This window comes from Homarus americanus, unplaced genomic scaffold (assembly GCF_018991925.1).
Source record: "Homarus americanus isolate GMGI-L3 unplaced genomic scaffold, GMGI_Hamer_2.0 scaffold24523, whole genome shotgun sequence".
Lineage (NCBI taxonomy): Eukaryota > Metazoa > Arthropoda > Malacostraca > Decapoda > Nephropidae > Homarus > Homarus americanus.
The window spans coordinates 822,417-839,159 of NW_024744357.1; the positions used below are offsets into that span (position 1 = coordinate 822,417).

The following is a 16,743-nucleotide window of genomic DNA, read 5'->3' on the forward strand; positions in this document are numbered from 1 at the left end:
GATATGCTGGAAAAACCCGCAAGTGAAAGTTCGGCTGTGAGGCAATCACGGGATGATGTAAATCGCTTATGTTAAACCGCTAAGCGGGTATTACTGTGTGTGTGTATATATATATATATATATATATATATATATATATATATATCATAAGGTCAAAAACATAAAGAGAATAAACATTTCTTGGTGGGAGCTGTGACCTATGTTATGGTTATTATTCAACTCATAAGTCTGGCTAGGTGTACGTTATTTTTTTTTTCTTTTTGCTCTATTACATGACAGAATCGTTCATACAGAATGTGTAAAAACAAATAAATAAAAGAAATAATTATAATAAGATAAAAAACATAATGGGGGAACAGTGAGGGATCTCTGCTGCTGCTGTCTAGTGTGTAATGAAATGACTGCCAAATGGAAATGCATTTTTTTATTTATTAGTATTATATATATTTATTCTTCACATTTACTGGTGCAGTACAGTAAGGTATACAGTATATTATTCTATGTACAAAAAATAACTCCTTCCACACTCAAACCATCCTCTGGGCTAAATGACACAGTTCAGCTGCTCGGCCAGGCAGTCACCCAGCTGACTCACATCAGGGATGAGAGGGAGGGAGGGAGCGCGGCTGGAATGGTGAGTCGGCTATGCAATTACAACTCACTGACTCCACACACAAACATTCACTTCCCAAATATACACACTCACGTTCTTCACTTTTTGTATTTTATAGTTTTATTTGATTTTTTTCTAAGCAACATTAGAATATTTAAATTATTATTATTTTTTTTCAAACGAGCATGGACAAGTAATAAACACAGTGAGCTAGCATGAGATGCTGGGTGAGTCGGCTCAAATGAGACCCAAGCATTAGGGAGGTTTCAGGGGGTCAGACGCATATAAGCGGGGTTACATACTGTTAATAAACCTACTCTGATAACCTACTGTACTAGATTCTATAATTTGTTGTGTTTTCACAAAAAGTACATTTTAAAAAGTCTATACTGTAATGCACACATCCTGTACATGGCAGACTCGGGACAAATGAGCAGTTCCTCTCTCTTTAACTATAATGTCATATCAAGTTATGACATACAGTATTTTCATTATTTTCACTATGACAAAGAATCCCCGATACTTCACACTTTTATAATAAATCCTTGCAAGCTCCATAATATGGTTCTGCACCTGCAAACTACAGGTTGGAGACCATTGCTGTAATGTGTATCTATTGAATTGCAAAAGAGGTAATGTAATTGCACACATTTCTTGTTGGTGAATGAGCACTACAGCACTTCAATTAAAATATAAAATGTTTGCATTAAGCATCACCACATATAACGTAATGATCACCAAATCAGAAGGCACCCAGGCAAACTTTTATATAGTGTCTGTAAAAGTGATGTTATAAAAGACTGCTCTATTTAGGTTCAGAATGGACTTTGACTTTGTGAAACCTGATTTGGTTTAGTTTCCTTTCTTAGTTACATTTTCTACTTATTAATTTGGATTATGTTAAATTCGTTTATATACAGTACAGTATTATATGTTTCATGTTTTATTTTAGGAGCTGTGATTATTGTGTAATGTACGGTATTTTACGGCATATAAGACGTACGGCCACTATTTAGGAAAAAACTTTTGTGTGTATTTTCCTCCTGTAGCCATAGTTTTCTTAATATAATATACATATACAGTATCAATAAATGTGAGGAATAAATAAAAATAAGCAGTTTTTTCTAAAAACCAGTTTTTGTTCAATCCAGAATGCAATGCCTAGCTTATACCTAGGTACTGTATGTTAATGCCTAGCAATAACTCGCCAGGCCAACATAGAGGCAATTAAAACATCTAATTATTACCTAATAAGTAATATTAGGAGGACACGTACTACCAAGCATAATACTGTACCGCCTTGTACCGGTAAGTTACAACAAAAAATACTGCATTGCCAAACCAGTATATAAAAGTCAAATGAAAGTTTAACACAGTCGCCATTTGCATATACAGCATACTCTCGATTTAACAGAATCAGATATAACGAACACCCAATTTAGCGGAAATTTTTTTTTCGTTTTTTTCTCTCTAGCTTTAGTGAACTAGTTCGCTACATTGAGATTAATTCCGTTAATAATCACACAACTAGAGACACTTCACACACACATGAAATGTACATGGAAACATTAGAAACATTATTCGTGGCTTACCTTAACCCTTTCGCTGCAATTCCCGCACTTGTCATTTTATTCTGGCTACCGCCAGATGATTTAATTCAGCTTAGGGTAACCTCTCGCAGACAAAGGGTTAAACTAGGGGGTTTGGTGTTTGTTTTCAATATGTTCTATTATTTCCAAACTTTTTTCCAATTGATAGCCACACTCTTTTGACTTTCTCCTCGACACCACTTCCTTTCCAAGACTTCTGAGGACTTCCAGCATGATGTCTAAGCACAGTAGTTAGTTGACTGAGAAGTACCCGGTAGCAGCGAACAACATATGTGATGGCAGCAGGACACAGACTGAGTGGATGCAAGCAAACCCCATGCGCCAAGCAGCGAATTTAATAGAATCACGCTCAATTTAGTTAACTAGTTCGTTAAATCGAGCAAAAATAACGGAAATTTGATTTAGTGGAAATTTTGACTTAACGGAAAGGGGTGGCTTGAATTAGTTAGTTAAATTGAGAAAATACTGTACGTACTGTAATCCTTGCTTCAGCAAAGCAATGGAGTCCAGCAAGGATGCTACCTCCGCCGATTCCCTACCTACCGGTACACTTCCTCCCTCCCACACACCACATCATTCTCCCGCGTCCCCACTGAGCCAGCCAACTCGTGAGCAAAGAAATGTATGGTAAATTAGCCTGACAACGAAGCATAAGCACATGCTGGTGCTTGAGGGAGTAGGAAACTAAGAACTGAGGTCGATGCTAAGATTTGACTTATTTTTACTAAGAACAATGACATATTTCAGCTGGAATGCAAGTAGCTTTTGGGGGCTGTAAAAGTATAGAACCACAATGGAAGTAAGTCACTTAATGTTTATTGATATCCTCAGAGCTTTATTATACAATACAGGTACAGTACAGTGTATATACGTATACTGTACTTTATACAGTATGTTTTTTTTCTTGTGGCATTTCAGTGTACAGTACAAGTAAATTCTGTGTATAGTATATGAATCATCCATTAATCACTATAAGTCAGTGAATACCATCACAGAAGCATAAGTTTACAGCAGCACTGGCATTCTGGGCTGGGTTTAGCAAGAACATTAGTCCTTCGAAACATTTTGGGTGATGAACTTTGCAACTAGGACAGTGAACTCAAGAGTCACCAAGGTTCCCTTGGCGAAGCGACTACTGTACTCTTATCAATGTTGAATTACGTCAGAAATTGAAAGAATAATATCAACTTTATAGGTTTGAGTAGAACACCTAATGGAAAAGTAACAGATGCCTTAGGACACCAGTCACAGGAAAACATGGAAAAAAGAGCAATAAACCAGAGCTATCCACTAATGGTGACCATGAGCTACCCCACCATAGAAAGACCAAGTAATATAGTGAAGGAACACCAAGACCAACTCACAGTAGTATATAAAGAAACAGAATAGTGAATGAGGGAAAATTAGTATCTTGGTAACTAGTGTGCCACCAGGTCACTGTGGTGCCATTAGGATACAAGTGATCGTGTATCACGACGTAAACATTGTGAATTTGAACTAAGTGATCAACAGCAAGTGACGAAACTGACACTCATTAAACCGACTCCATGAACTTGTAGGTGTACTCACTAAGTACCCCTCAAGAGCCCAGCTGTATAAGCTGCTCAAATAGTCTCGAAGCTGGCAAATGCTATTTAACATTACAAAATGCAAGACCCTACATGTATAATACAATAACCCTAATCACAAGTATTATTATTATTATTTTTTTTTTTTACAGGGGATTGCCCACCCGGGCACAGGTCACCAACTCACAACGGGGCCTAGGGGGGGTAATAATAATAATAAGAAAACATTGTATATCTACAACACGAAGATGCCGGAAAACCAGCTTTTTGAAGTGAGACATTGTAAGACAATGGAAACACAGAAGAAGGCAGAGCATGCCACAATTTAACTGTGTGAGGAAAGAATGATGTATTATAACAGGTTATTTTAGTGTGACCGACATCCACAAAGAAACGGTGGGCAGCAGAGGCAAGATGAGTGTTATAAGCCCATTGCTTTGCTGATGGTACACAGGGTGCCAAATCCACAGAACATTGCCCATTAAAGTACCTGCAAAAGAGAGAGCATGAAGCAACATTGAAGCGAAGAGAAAGAGAAGAGAGATTATCAACTAAAGGAAGAGAGTTAATAAGGCAAAATGCCTTTGATATCACCCTAACTAACAGTTGGACAGAAGAAGAACCACCCCAGATATGAAAGCAGTACGCCAAGTTATGACGAATGAATCCCTTATAAACTTGACGCAACTGCTCAGGAAAGAAGTAGCTATAGCATCTGTACAGCATTCCCAGTTTTTGGGAGGCAGCTTTAGCAATGTTGATGTGTGGCTTCTATGACATATTAGAGGAAATGGTGAGGCCTAGCATATCTATTTTAGAATTTGGCAAAATGAGTGCATCCTGAAATGTTATTGGTGGTAGATCTTCTATTTTGGAAAGTGTAATTGGCAAATATTCTGTACTGTCTTTTAATCCTATTGAATTGAATTTAAAATTTTTTTTACCTCCCCATTCGGAGATGCTGCACAGATCCACAATGACATATGAAAAAATATCAGCTCTAGAAACAGATCTAGTTTGAGAATTAGGGGGAAGGAAAAATGAGAAGAGTGAAGAGTAGAATCATCAGCATAAGCATGGATAGAATTAGTTGTAGTGTGAAGTAAATCATTGATAAAAAGAAGGAAGAGAGTAGGTGAAAGAAAAGAACCATGTGGAACACCACTATTGGTAGAGAAAGATCAAGAGATCGATCCCTTGACAACAACTACCATGGATCGCTTCTCAATGAAACTAGAAATTAGAAAACAAAGTGAAGGAGTAAAACCCTAAGAGGGAAGTTTAGTAAGTAATGACTTGTGCCATACCCTGTGATATGCTTTGGAGATGTTGAGGGCCACGACAAAAGTTTCTCCATATTCACTAAGAGAGGATGACCAAAGATGGGTGCAGTAGGAGAGCAGATCACTTGTAGATCTCGCCTAGCAAAAACCATACTGGTGATCCGACAAAAGAGAAAAGCTTTCAAGGTGACAGAGAAAATGAGAGTTTAAGATAGTTTTGAAAATCCTAGCGAGGGATGAAGTTAGGGCAATGGGGCGATAGTTAGAAGGATTAGAATGGTCACCCTTCTTCGGGATGTGCTGAACAGGGGCACAATTTCCTGGATATTGCAGATAAGGAGAAAGACCTAGGTAGTATTGTGATAGATTATTCACTGAATATGGTGCAACAAGTGGGCAGCAGTGAGAAAAAAAAGGAAATTGAGGTTTGGGAATTATAAAGCATACCTTCGTATACAAAAATAGGAAAATGCTCCTTCAACTCTAGAAATCTGGATTACAGTACAGGCATGGAAACCCTCCCAGAAGAAAAGATCTACCATCCCTAAAAAAGGTGCAACACAGAGAGACTAAGATGATTCCAGACCTATGTCATCTTGATTATCCAAGTAGAGTGAGGGCCTAAGAACTAACAACTTTTCAGGTAAGGTTCAATAGAACAGGTCTCATTGAAACATTCAAAATCCTGAAAGGGATGGAAAACGTGAACCCGGGACACTTCTTTGTGATGTCACACACCACCATGATGGAACATAAATACAAGCTCACCAAGCTATCATGCAGAACAAATACAGTGATAGAATGAGGAATGATCTACAAGCCCAAGCCGTGAAATCAAGAACAGTACAGTGGGGTATGCTATAACGAACGGATCCTACTACGAATATTCCTATAACGAACGGTTTTACCTATAAAATTGAGAATGCTATAACGAACGCAACTCCTACAACGAACGCGGATGAATACGGGACTATTTCGCCTGGCGCATGAATATTGTTGTACCGCGACCCACAACAAGAGCGTCAGGCGCCATCTTTGTCTCATTGTGTAGCCAGTGCACCACTGTTATTGTTGAAATTTCGTCTTTTGATGTGGAAATTCGCGTTATTTGTATAACTATTTTGTTATACAAGTATACAATTGTAACAATGAGTCGTCCAAAGCGAGTGAGAAAGCTAATAACCCTTGAAACTAAGAAAGAAATTATAAAGAAACGTGAGAATGGAAGAAGCATTGCGAAACTTAGTGATGAATATGGGATGGCTAAATCGACTATATGTACGATTTTGAAGAATAAAGAGGAGTTAAAAACTGTGCAAGTGGCTAAGGGAATCTTTAGACTTAGCAAAGCAAGGTGTAATGTGATTGAAGAGATGGAAAATTTACTCTTAGTGTGGATATAGGAGAAAGAAATGGCAGGTGGTAACATTAGTGAAGCTATAATTTGTGAGAAGGCTAAACAATTGTTTGAGGACCTTAAAGCCAAGACTCCCAGTGGAAGTGATAGTGCTGTGCCAGTGTTTAGGGGTACCTGCATGCTGAATAACACTAAGATAAGATAAAGTACCTTATTTTTTACATTTTCCACAGAATTTTTTCAGTGTTAAGTGGTTGTATTTGGGGGCCTGGAACGGATTAAGCCTATAACGAACGAGGTTCTGGAACCAATTACGTTCGTTATAGCATACCCCACTGTATTAGGCTTCAAAATAGTCCTCAACAAAATTATCAAGAACACTGGAGGGATCTCACACTGCCTCCTTCTTTAGGCATGGCAACCTCTAGTGGATGGCCCATTAAGTAAATAAGGTATAGGTACACCACCGATTATCTGGCACCCTCGGTTCCAAAGCCTTGCCGGATTATCTGTGTTGCCGGACCAACCGAGGTCAAGAAATAATAATTCAACAATACACCTCTGACCCACTAATTATACGTCTTGTGTGTCTCTAAAGCACCATGGACTGCTAGAAATTTAAATTAAACAAATATTAAATGTAAATTAAATGTGAAAAAGTCATAATTTTGAGCAACATTACTGTACACACTTTGTACTCAAATGTACTACACTAGACTAATTTTTTTATATCTTGTGCAAACTATGTGATGTTTATAGTCAAATTAATCACTATCTTACAAAGATTGCAGCAATGCAAGATATATTCTGCTAGGTCTAGTCAGCTACATTTTATAAGATAGAAACTTTAAGCCTAAAACTAGCTTCACCCTAGCTGGGAGAGAGGAAAGTTAAGTTCCCTCTCGGAATTTTGTCCGGACTAAAGGAGGTGCCGGACCATCAGTTCCCGGAGAATCGGTGGTGTACCTGTACTACACTACTAGTGACGAAATACACAACTTACCCTGCACAGTCATGGTTACTATTAATATTTCCAGGTACAGTATTCATCATTTCACCACTTACCAGCTTACTACGGGCAGTTGGTGTGTTCTTTGTCACAGTACATTTGATGTTATGCACTTTTTTATCCAGGATTCTTTTCTTATTACCACATTATGAATATCACAATCTTGACCTACCTATCTACACAGCATCAAGCAACAGCCCCTACACAAAAGATCAATATTACACCTCACTACACCTGACAATATAGTAAATAATTTCTCACCAATATGGGTCCACAGCCCTCTTCCAGGTATGATGATGAAGGCTTGAAAAAAAGCATAGGCTTTATTGGGACAGCATTTCCAAGCTCTGCACAGTGATCCCTGAAATTAATACAATATCATTATCATTTATCTTGAAAATAAAAAATTCTCTTACTTACCATCATAATGAAGCAGATTAAACAAGGATATAATATTTCAGGTAATACTTGATGACTATAGCACCAACTTGAGGAAACTTCTCCATATATTCTGCTAGCCAAGGAGGTGAATCTAGAAATGTCGAGTACTATAAGGTTTTATGCTGGAAATGATATGTACTGGTTGTGAGGACTCGGAACTGTAGGATACTAATTTGCATATACAGTACCTATTGAGCATTTTGCATAATTGACCTAATTATCATATTAATTAGGCCAGATCACTAAATCAAGAATATCTTCCTTAGTAAGCCACATAGAGAATTCGTTTTGATGTCTAGACCGAAGGAATCTGTCTAACATAGTTACAGGCTCATACCATGCTTTAAACCACATGAAATCCAATATGGCCACCTTGCATAATCAGAAAATAAAAAGAACCCTTGTTATGTTGATTATAGCACTATTGTTTTCATTATGGTACTCATGTTGTGTGTGTAAGTAGTACTACAAGTGTCATTTACCCTTCTTTGTGTCAGATCATAGACAATGGATCATCGCCAGTACTACAAGTGTCATTTACCCTTCTTTGTTTCAGATCGTAGATAATAGATCATAGCCAGTGCCTCTTCGCTCCCTGTTTCGAAAAAAGGACGCAATGGAAGAAATGCGGGGTTGCGGGAATACGGAAGCTCATCCGCAGAAGTCAAAAGCATGACAATGCAACCCATGTACAACTTGACTCTATACTTGCATTAGACAGTGATAACGCTGCAGAGTCATGTCACAAATCATGTTATAGCTCGTACACCTCGATGTCAAGGGATGTATCAGGCAGCAGGAAGAGAAAATCTTGTGGTTTGCCACATGGTGATGAGCCTCCTGAAAGAGTTAGTCGTTCAAAAGTGTGTGAATTTGTACTCAAAAGAGATTGTCTGTTTTGTGACGAGAGATGTGTACCAAAAGATTAAAAAAAATCCCCGACGATGGGTTAGGGACCCAAATCCAAGTCGAAGTGGTCGTAAGTCGAAAATGCGAAGATAATACATAGAAAATCTAAAATGGGTGTCTCTTTTTCTTCTCAGCTCCACAAAACTTTCACTTTTAAGCTTGCCAGCCATTTTAAAGGGAATTACAAACGAAAATTTTGTCAGTACACAGCGCAATCACGAACGTTGGGACTCGAAAATACGTAATTTGAAATAAATTTGGTACGACTGGGGCGGTCGTATGTCCGGGCGGTCGTAAGTCGGGGAGTAGCTGTACTGTATTTCGCTCTTGAAGTTGACATGTCAGAAGAAATTCCTGACAATGTCAGCCACTCCGTAGAACAAGTTCGTTATACCGGAAGAAGTACCAGCGAGGAGCCCCAAATTATATACATACTGTACACTAACTGATTTGTTTACAAAAAGTTGGAGCTGGAAAATCAATTTGTTTTTATGCATGTCTATATTTTGTTGACTTATGACCGTTTTAAATGTTTACATCGCCCAGTTTATAAATTGAAACTACCAAATCTATTAGCCTGAAATCTGTAAATTGCAATAAAGTTATTTAAACCACATAGTGTGAAATATGTACTTGTAGTGCAATGTTTGTGTGATGGAATAACATACTTATGTAATGAGATGCAACCATTTTAAAGCCTGCATTACATTTCCCTATTTCACTGCACTTTCCTCCAAGATTTACATAATCTTTCTTTTTTTTATCATATATAAAGCTAAAATTCATGGTATATATACTAATAGGAAAAAGTGTCTCTCGCGGTAAGATCTCTAACACATGAATCCTCCGGTGGAGTGATGCCAATAAACAGGGCGACATTAAAACTATTGAAAGAGAAACATCCCCCTGCAAGTGAAGATGAAGGCATCAGGTTACAGGGTGACTATATCCCACCAAATGTTGTCCTGTTCGAGAAAATAACAGGAGAGATGGTGTGGAAAAAGGCACTGAAGACTCGAGGAGGAGCCGGCCCTTCAGGTCTGGATGCAAACGGTTGGAGAGTCATCCTCAGCACTAACAAGTTTGGCCCTGTAGCAAGCGAACTCTGCATTGCCATTGCCACCCTTGCAAGAAAGCTTGCATCCTCTTGCTGCCATCACCTCCAGGCTCTGACGGCCTGCCGCCTTATTCCTCTGGAAAAGAATCCAGGATGTAGACCTATAGGGGTGGGGGAAGTGCTGAGGCGGATCATCGGAAAGTGTATAATGGAGGTGGTAAAGGATGATGTCAGGGCAGCAGCAGGGAACCTACAAGTGTGTGCTGGCCACCAGGCTGGTGGGGAGGCGGCCATTCACGCCATGAGATTGATATTTGAGCAGCGTGATTGTGAGGCCGTTCTTCTGGTGGATGCCTCAAACGCATTCAACATACTTAACCGCAAGGCTGCACTGCACAACATCAAGATCAAGTGTCCTAGCTTTGCGATGTATGTTGAAAATTCGTATAGGAATCCTTCAGACCTCTACATAGTAAACAACAAGGCTCTCCGAGGTGATACCATCCTACAGTCGACCGAGGGAACAACACAGGGGGACCCCGTTGCAATGGCAATGTATGCAATAGGCCTATCAGTGCTCCAACAAGAAATAAAGTATGAAACAACTGGGGTCAAACAAGTGGCATATGCTGATGACCTCACAGGAGCAGGAAAAGTGGAGGACATCAAAAAGTGGTGGGACCTGGTAACATCGCGAGGTCCACATATAGGGTACCACCCTAACGCCAGCAAATCCTTCCTCATCGTGAAGCCAGATCATTATGATCGGGCTGTGGAGGTTTTCGGCGAAAGTGAGATTAAAATAACTAAGGACGGCCAAAGACATCTAGGCGCGGTAATTGGCACTACGGACTTCAAGACCCAGTACGTAGGGGGAAAAGTGAATGAGTGGGTGAGCGAAATCCATGCTCTATCGGAGATTGCTAACACAGAGCCACATGCGGCCTTTGCAGCATTCACACATGGAGTCAAGCATCGTTGGAACTACCTGATGCGTACCATCCCTGAGATCCGACCTCTTCTCCACCCTTTGGAAGAAGCAGTCAGTGTCAAGTTCATTCCCAAACTAGTGAAACACCACGACTTAACCCTAGCAGAAAGAACACTTCTTGCACTTCCACCAAGACTGGGAGGGATGGGACTAACTAATCCAGAGGAGATTGCTGACTCTGAACATCAAAATTCACTTAAGCTCACGGCAGCCCTCACTGACCACATAATCGCCCAGAATGCAACAGGGGAAGTGGACACCAGCGAAGTTAATAAGATCCGTAGGTCCATTACAACAGATCGGCAGAACTGCCAAAATGACATGTTGCAGCAACTATTGCTGCTGGTTCCAGAAAATTTGACAAAAAAAGTAGCTATAGCGCAGGAGGTGGGCGCCTCGAACTGGCTAACTACGTTACCGATAAGGGCAAATGGTTTCAGCCTTAACAAACAAGAATTTACAGATGCCATTGCTCTAAGGTACGGTTGGCCAGTAGATGGTTTGCCCTCCCAATGCGTGTGTGGCTATTCCTATGATGGCGATCACGCCATGGTTTGCAAGAAGGGGGGCTTCATATGCATGAGGCATGACGAGGTAAGGGATCTCACAGCAAATATGTTGAAGGAAATCTGTCGGGACGTCATGGTAGAACCGACCCTCCTTCCACTGGATGGCGAGATCTTCCAACACAGGACTTCAAACACATCTAACGAAGCCCGTGTGGACGTCAGTGCTCGAGGATTCTGGACGCGGGGACAGCGAGCTTTCTTCTACATCAGGATTTTTGATCCCATGGCCGTTTGTCACCGTAACCTAGCTCTCGATGCTGCGCATAGGAGGAACGAGAACGACAAGAGAAGGGCATATGGGGAGAGAATTCAAAATGTTGATCAAGGCAGCTTCACTCCTCTAGTGTTCACAACCTCTGGTGGGATGGGCCCAAGTGCAAGATGTTTTTACGCCAGACTCGCGGAGCTGATCTCCGAACAGAAGCAGCAGCCCAGAAGTTATGTCACAGCCTGGATGAGATGTCGACTGTCCTTCTCTCTCCTTCGGTCGGCTTTGCTCTGCCTCAGGGGAACGAGAGCTTCTGCCCCTACTCCGACAACTGCTGCAGATATTGACTATGAGGCTACAGTCACTGAATGCCGCATGGATCTGCGGCTCAACTAATTTAACACAGATAGGATAGTTTCTTATGTATTAGGATATTTAATATTAAGGTAAATAAATGGTGGCGAAGGTGTGGCTATTGGGGGAGGCTGGAGGCCACGTTAAAAAAAATAGGTATGGATTATCTCTTGAATTTGGTGTAAGTAATCTTGGGTACGACTGATCTCGTGATTTGGGTACGAGTTGACTTTTTTGGGTACGAATTGACCCTAACCCCCAGACCACAGCCTACCGTTACCTCAACCACCGACGACTCGCTCTTGCCCTCGCCTCAGTTGCCTCTCCTCAACCCTCCCCTACTCCATCATTGTCAAGCAGAAGTTGCCAGTTATCAGATAAGCAACTGTTTACTATTGGTATGTTTTATCAAGTAATATATTAAAATCTGTTTTTACTTTTTAGCAGGACTAAGCTGTGTACCACCCCTGACTGCAATAGAAGAGGCAATGGCTGGTTAAATTAGTGATGTTGCCATTCAGGGATGTTTGTTTAGAAGAAGAGTACAGGTTATTTATTTTCCAATTGTAGCCTCGGAGGTGGAAGGTTAGGTTAGCCAGTTGCGAGCATGTTGAAGTCAACTCATTGGTACAAATGCATCGGAAGGAATTACCATATAAATTTACTGTTAATTTAGGTTAGGTTAGATTATGTGCAGGAGGTAGCAATAAATGCCTTACAAGAACTTGAGTAGATGGCCTCGGCAAGGTTTGTTTCATCTCCTTGTATTGCATTAAATTCAAATATGTAGCAATTATTGTCAATTTTTATTGTTTACTTTTATTTTTTTACTTGCAATTGATATTTTAGTCATATACAGTACAGTAATGAGAATCTTGGGGTAGTTACAGTGTTTCCTTTATCAATTATTATCTGCTACTCCAAAATGCATATTTTTGACATTTTTTCTGTTGGTTTTTGATGTGTTATGAACGAATTTGACCTTCATTTCTGAAGCAAATCAATAGTTTCTGAGATACCCCTCCCATCCCATAACCTAGAGATTAGCTATTAAAAAACATGGTAAAAAGTGCTCAAAACACATCAAAATCCGTCGGAAAAACAATCTTGGGTTATTATTCGGTATGGAACTTCTTCAAATCGCAGAGAAGCACTTGCTTTTAGACAATTTCTACCTCATATATACATTCCTCAAACCTTGAAGCCTCTTGGAAATAAGTTTCTTTCAGTAAAATCGCACAAGTGTGGAACACCTAAGAAATTCTATCAATAAATCTCCATCCGCCATTTCTTGTACCACTGCGAGCTGTCTGGAGCCGATAGGCGTGCAGCAGGGGTAAGGTGAGGTTAGGTTAAGGTAGGTTAATTTAGTGAAAGTTAGGGGTCTAGATGTTTGGTTTCTGATGCACAGTATTTGGATGTACAGTATTTTGTTCAGATCTCGCCTTCGTTTTTGATGGAAAATAGCCGTTTTTGATCAAGGATGACTTGCATCCAATTTATTTTTTTAAATGATGCATTTCCCATGGAAATGAAGGTCAGATCTGAGCAAAACACATCAAAATGCATCAGAATTCAAACATCTCGTGAAAAAATTCGAGGGTGTGCTAAAACGAATAATTACCCAATTTTGAATCTAATATTACCCAAACCAAACCTAACCTAACCTGGGGGCTCCACAGTCATTCGATGTTCTGGGCGAGTCCCGCCACGTATAAACTTAAATAATAAGGTAAAATTAAAATTTCCGTCATGCACCTAACCTCAACTTAAAATCCAAAAGGTCAAATTTGCTGAATGACGAAAACGATAATAATACCCATAATAAAATGTTAAATGTCTCTGAAACGAAATTTGCGCCAGAAAAGCCATTGAAGAAAATTGTCTTAGAATTGTCAAAACTACTGATTGCAACTGTATAATTCCCGAGAATCGTTTAGTGGCAAGTGAAATTCCCCCAAAACATGTGGAAAATGAACGAAATCGAGCAACTTCGGATGTTAGCCGTCTGCTCCACCATTACCAGCCTGTCTTTACAGCTTCAAGTTCAGAAAACCTTTACTGCAATACCAAGTCACCATGATGAACCGCAACCACACATCATCCCTTCCACTTTCTTTTTACTTTTATGACATTTACCTGTAGTTCCTGCCGACGGCCACAATATTTCTTCCCCACTGAACAAACTTAGTGAAGTTGTGACCTGCCTGGCCTGCCATTCTCACGGAAAATGCGAAAAAGTACAATAATGTCGCTCCAGTCCACACACCGGGTGGTCACCTTGTTGACGTTATCAGCTGTGGCCGATAAGCAAGGAAAATATATAGGATGAACCATGTCTTTGATGCCTCTGACTGGATCGCCATCTCGTGGCCATTCGTACTTAACACAGAAAATGACTATTCTTTCTTTTTTAAAGGATAACTATGATATCGAGGCCGAAATAGCCGAAACGCGAAGGGGCCAGTAATCCCTAAACAAACAACTATGATTTATCACCTCTAATGTACAAGCGTTTATAACGCAGAACACAATATGTGTCAATGACTATCAATATTTTTCTGAAGAATTATTTCTTGTGCATTAATTATTACGTATACAGGTACATTGATACTGTTGTAGGGGTATCGAGATATTAATGTTGTCTAGCACTCAGGATGGAAGGAAACTCTAATGTGGTTTTCTTGTATAATATATAAGTTATATGAAGACAGTCTGGTGCTGGAGATGCCGTGTGGTGGGGAGCTGCTCAGTAGAAGACGTTCGGTGAGTAGCGTGTTGAAGGAGGTTGATGTGCAGGAGCTTCGTTAGAGAAGGTGTTGCCTGTTGCTGGCCTCCTGGTTGAATGAAATGTTAACAGCTAGGAGCTTGCTGGAGGAGATGTTGCTTGTTCAGGAAAATGGGCAGAATGAATCTCAATGGAGAGACAGAGCTTATATACCCAGCAGCTAACCCATGATTCTCTATAGTCATGTTGGGAAAACCAGTAGCAGGTGATGGATGCATTGCTAAGATCTGGTAACATCTGGGACAACTCTACAAGCTTGGATTTGCAAGGGGGAGCCTGTGGAATCTGAGACGTCACCTGTATTTAGGGAGTGACAGTTTGGCAAAGTTTTCAAAATCTAATTGCTTGGGTTGGATTATTTGTCTATCGGCCACGCTAATTCCGAATATGTTTGAGTTTTTTACATCATTGCATTAGAAGGTTTGTGGATACTTTTGGGTTTGGCATGAAAAACGCAAAAAAACTGTAAATAATAAAGGGACTGGCAATGTGGCACAACCTGTTAAAATCAAGTTATTGAATTGGATTATTCGACTACTGTGTACACTGGTTCATAATATGCTATTGTTTTACAACCACCTGGAAGGGTCCATCGTAGGGGCATTGTAATGGGTTGCGGTGAACATCATGCCTGACGAAAACATACTCGGCTGTGAGTAGTGCAGGAGGGATGTGTTCAGGGCGCCGAGTAGGCTGGCGTGGAGCAGTAGCTCTGAATGCAGAAACTGCTTGTCGTAGCTTTTGGAGTAAGTCGTGACGAACGGCTGGAGTGGCTTGGTTGGGATCAGGAGGGAGTGAGAAATCCCCGGGTAGCCGAAGGGGCTCGCCTAGTGTCAGATCTGCTGGACTACAGTCCATATCCTCCTTGTGTGACGCACGGATGCCGAGGAGCACTAAGGGAAGCGCATCAGTCCAGCTGTAAGGGTCGTGCTGTGCCTTGAGTGCGTCCTTCAGCTGCCGGTGAAAACGTTCTACCATGCCGTTGGCTTGAGGGTGGTATGCTGTAGTGCGTTGTCTAGACGTGCCGAGGAACTGTAGGAGGTGCTGCCAGAGTTGTAACTCAAACTGTACTCCTCGGTCAGTGATTATGGTTGCTGGGGGGCCAAAACGGGAAACCCAACCGGACATGAAGGCGCGGACAGTAGTCTCTGCTGTAGCGTTGGGCATGGGAATTGCTTCTGTCCACCTGGTGAAACGGTCGATGCAGGTGAAGATGTAGGTGCTACCGTAGGATGATGGTAGAGGTCCCACGATGTCGAGGTGTACTACTTGAAAACGTCCTTTGGGAATAGGAAAGGCTTGTAAGGGGGCCCGTATGTGATGATGTATTTTGGAGGACTGGCAGGCCAGGCACTGGGCAGCCCATTTCTTAGTATCAGACTTGATGCCGGGCCAGACGACACGTTGCGTGAGGAGGCGCTGGGAGGCCAGCACACCCGGGTGGCTGAGACCATGGATGCGGTCAAAAACAGCGCGGCGGTGGACGTGAGGCACGAACGGTCTAGGCTGTCCACAGGATACGTCGCACCACAATTTTATCTTTGTGCCAGGAACAGGGAGTTCTTGGAGTGTGAGGCCTGAGGGGGATGTCTTGTATGCTGCCAGGTCTTCGTCTTTCTCTTGAGCCGCGGCTAGCTGCCCATAATCAATGGGTGGAGATGAGGGAAGAATGGTGGATATACAACGAGAGAGGGCGTCGGCGATCTCGTTGTGGCTGCCTTTAATGTGTTGGACGTCGCTGGAGAACTCCGAGATGTAAGCCAAGTGGCGCAGGACACGAGGTGTATGTGACTGGGAAGCTGAAGCGAAGGCGTGGACGAGGGGCTTGTGATCAGTGAAGATGGTGAACTGACGGGCCTCGAGGAAGTGTTGGAAATGTCTGACAGCCAAGTATATGGCCAGGAGTTCTCGATCAAAAGCGCTGTACTTGAGGTGTGGTGGTTGAAGCCGTTGTGAGAAGAAAGCAACGGGCATGAAAATTCCGTT

General features: G+C 41.3%; 1 protein-coding gene across 1 annotated transcript in view; it reads right to left on the bottom strand.

The window, feature by feature from the left end:
* LOC121877878 (acylpyruvase FAHD1, mitochondrial-like) overlaps positions 1–14,294 on the bottom strand; it is a 27,240-nt gene extending 12,946 nt beyond the window's left edge. Inside the window, exons 1-2 of the mRNA XM_042383810.1 lie at positions 14,109–14,294; positions 7,702–7,801 (exon numbers count right to left, since the gene is read on the bottom strand). Coding sequence (XP_042239744.1) covers positions 7,702–7,801; positions 14,109–14,188 — 180 coding nt within the window. The 5' untranslated portion in view covers positions 14,189–14,294. The remainder of the gene's footprint in view (positions 1–7,701; positions 7,802–14,108) is intronic.
* Positions 14,295–16,743: the final 2,449 nt, after the last annotated feature.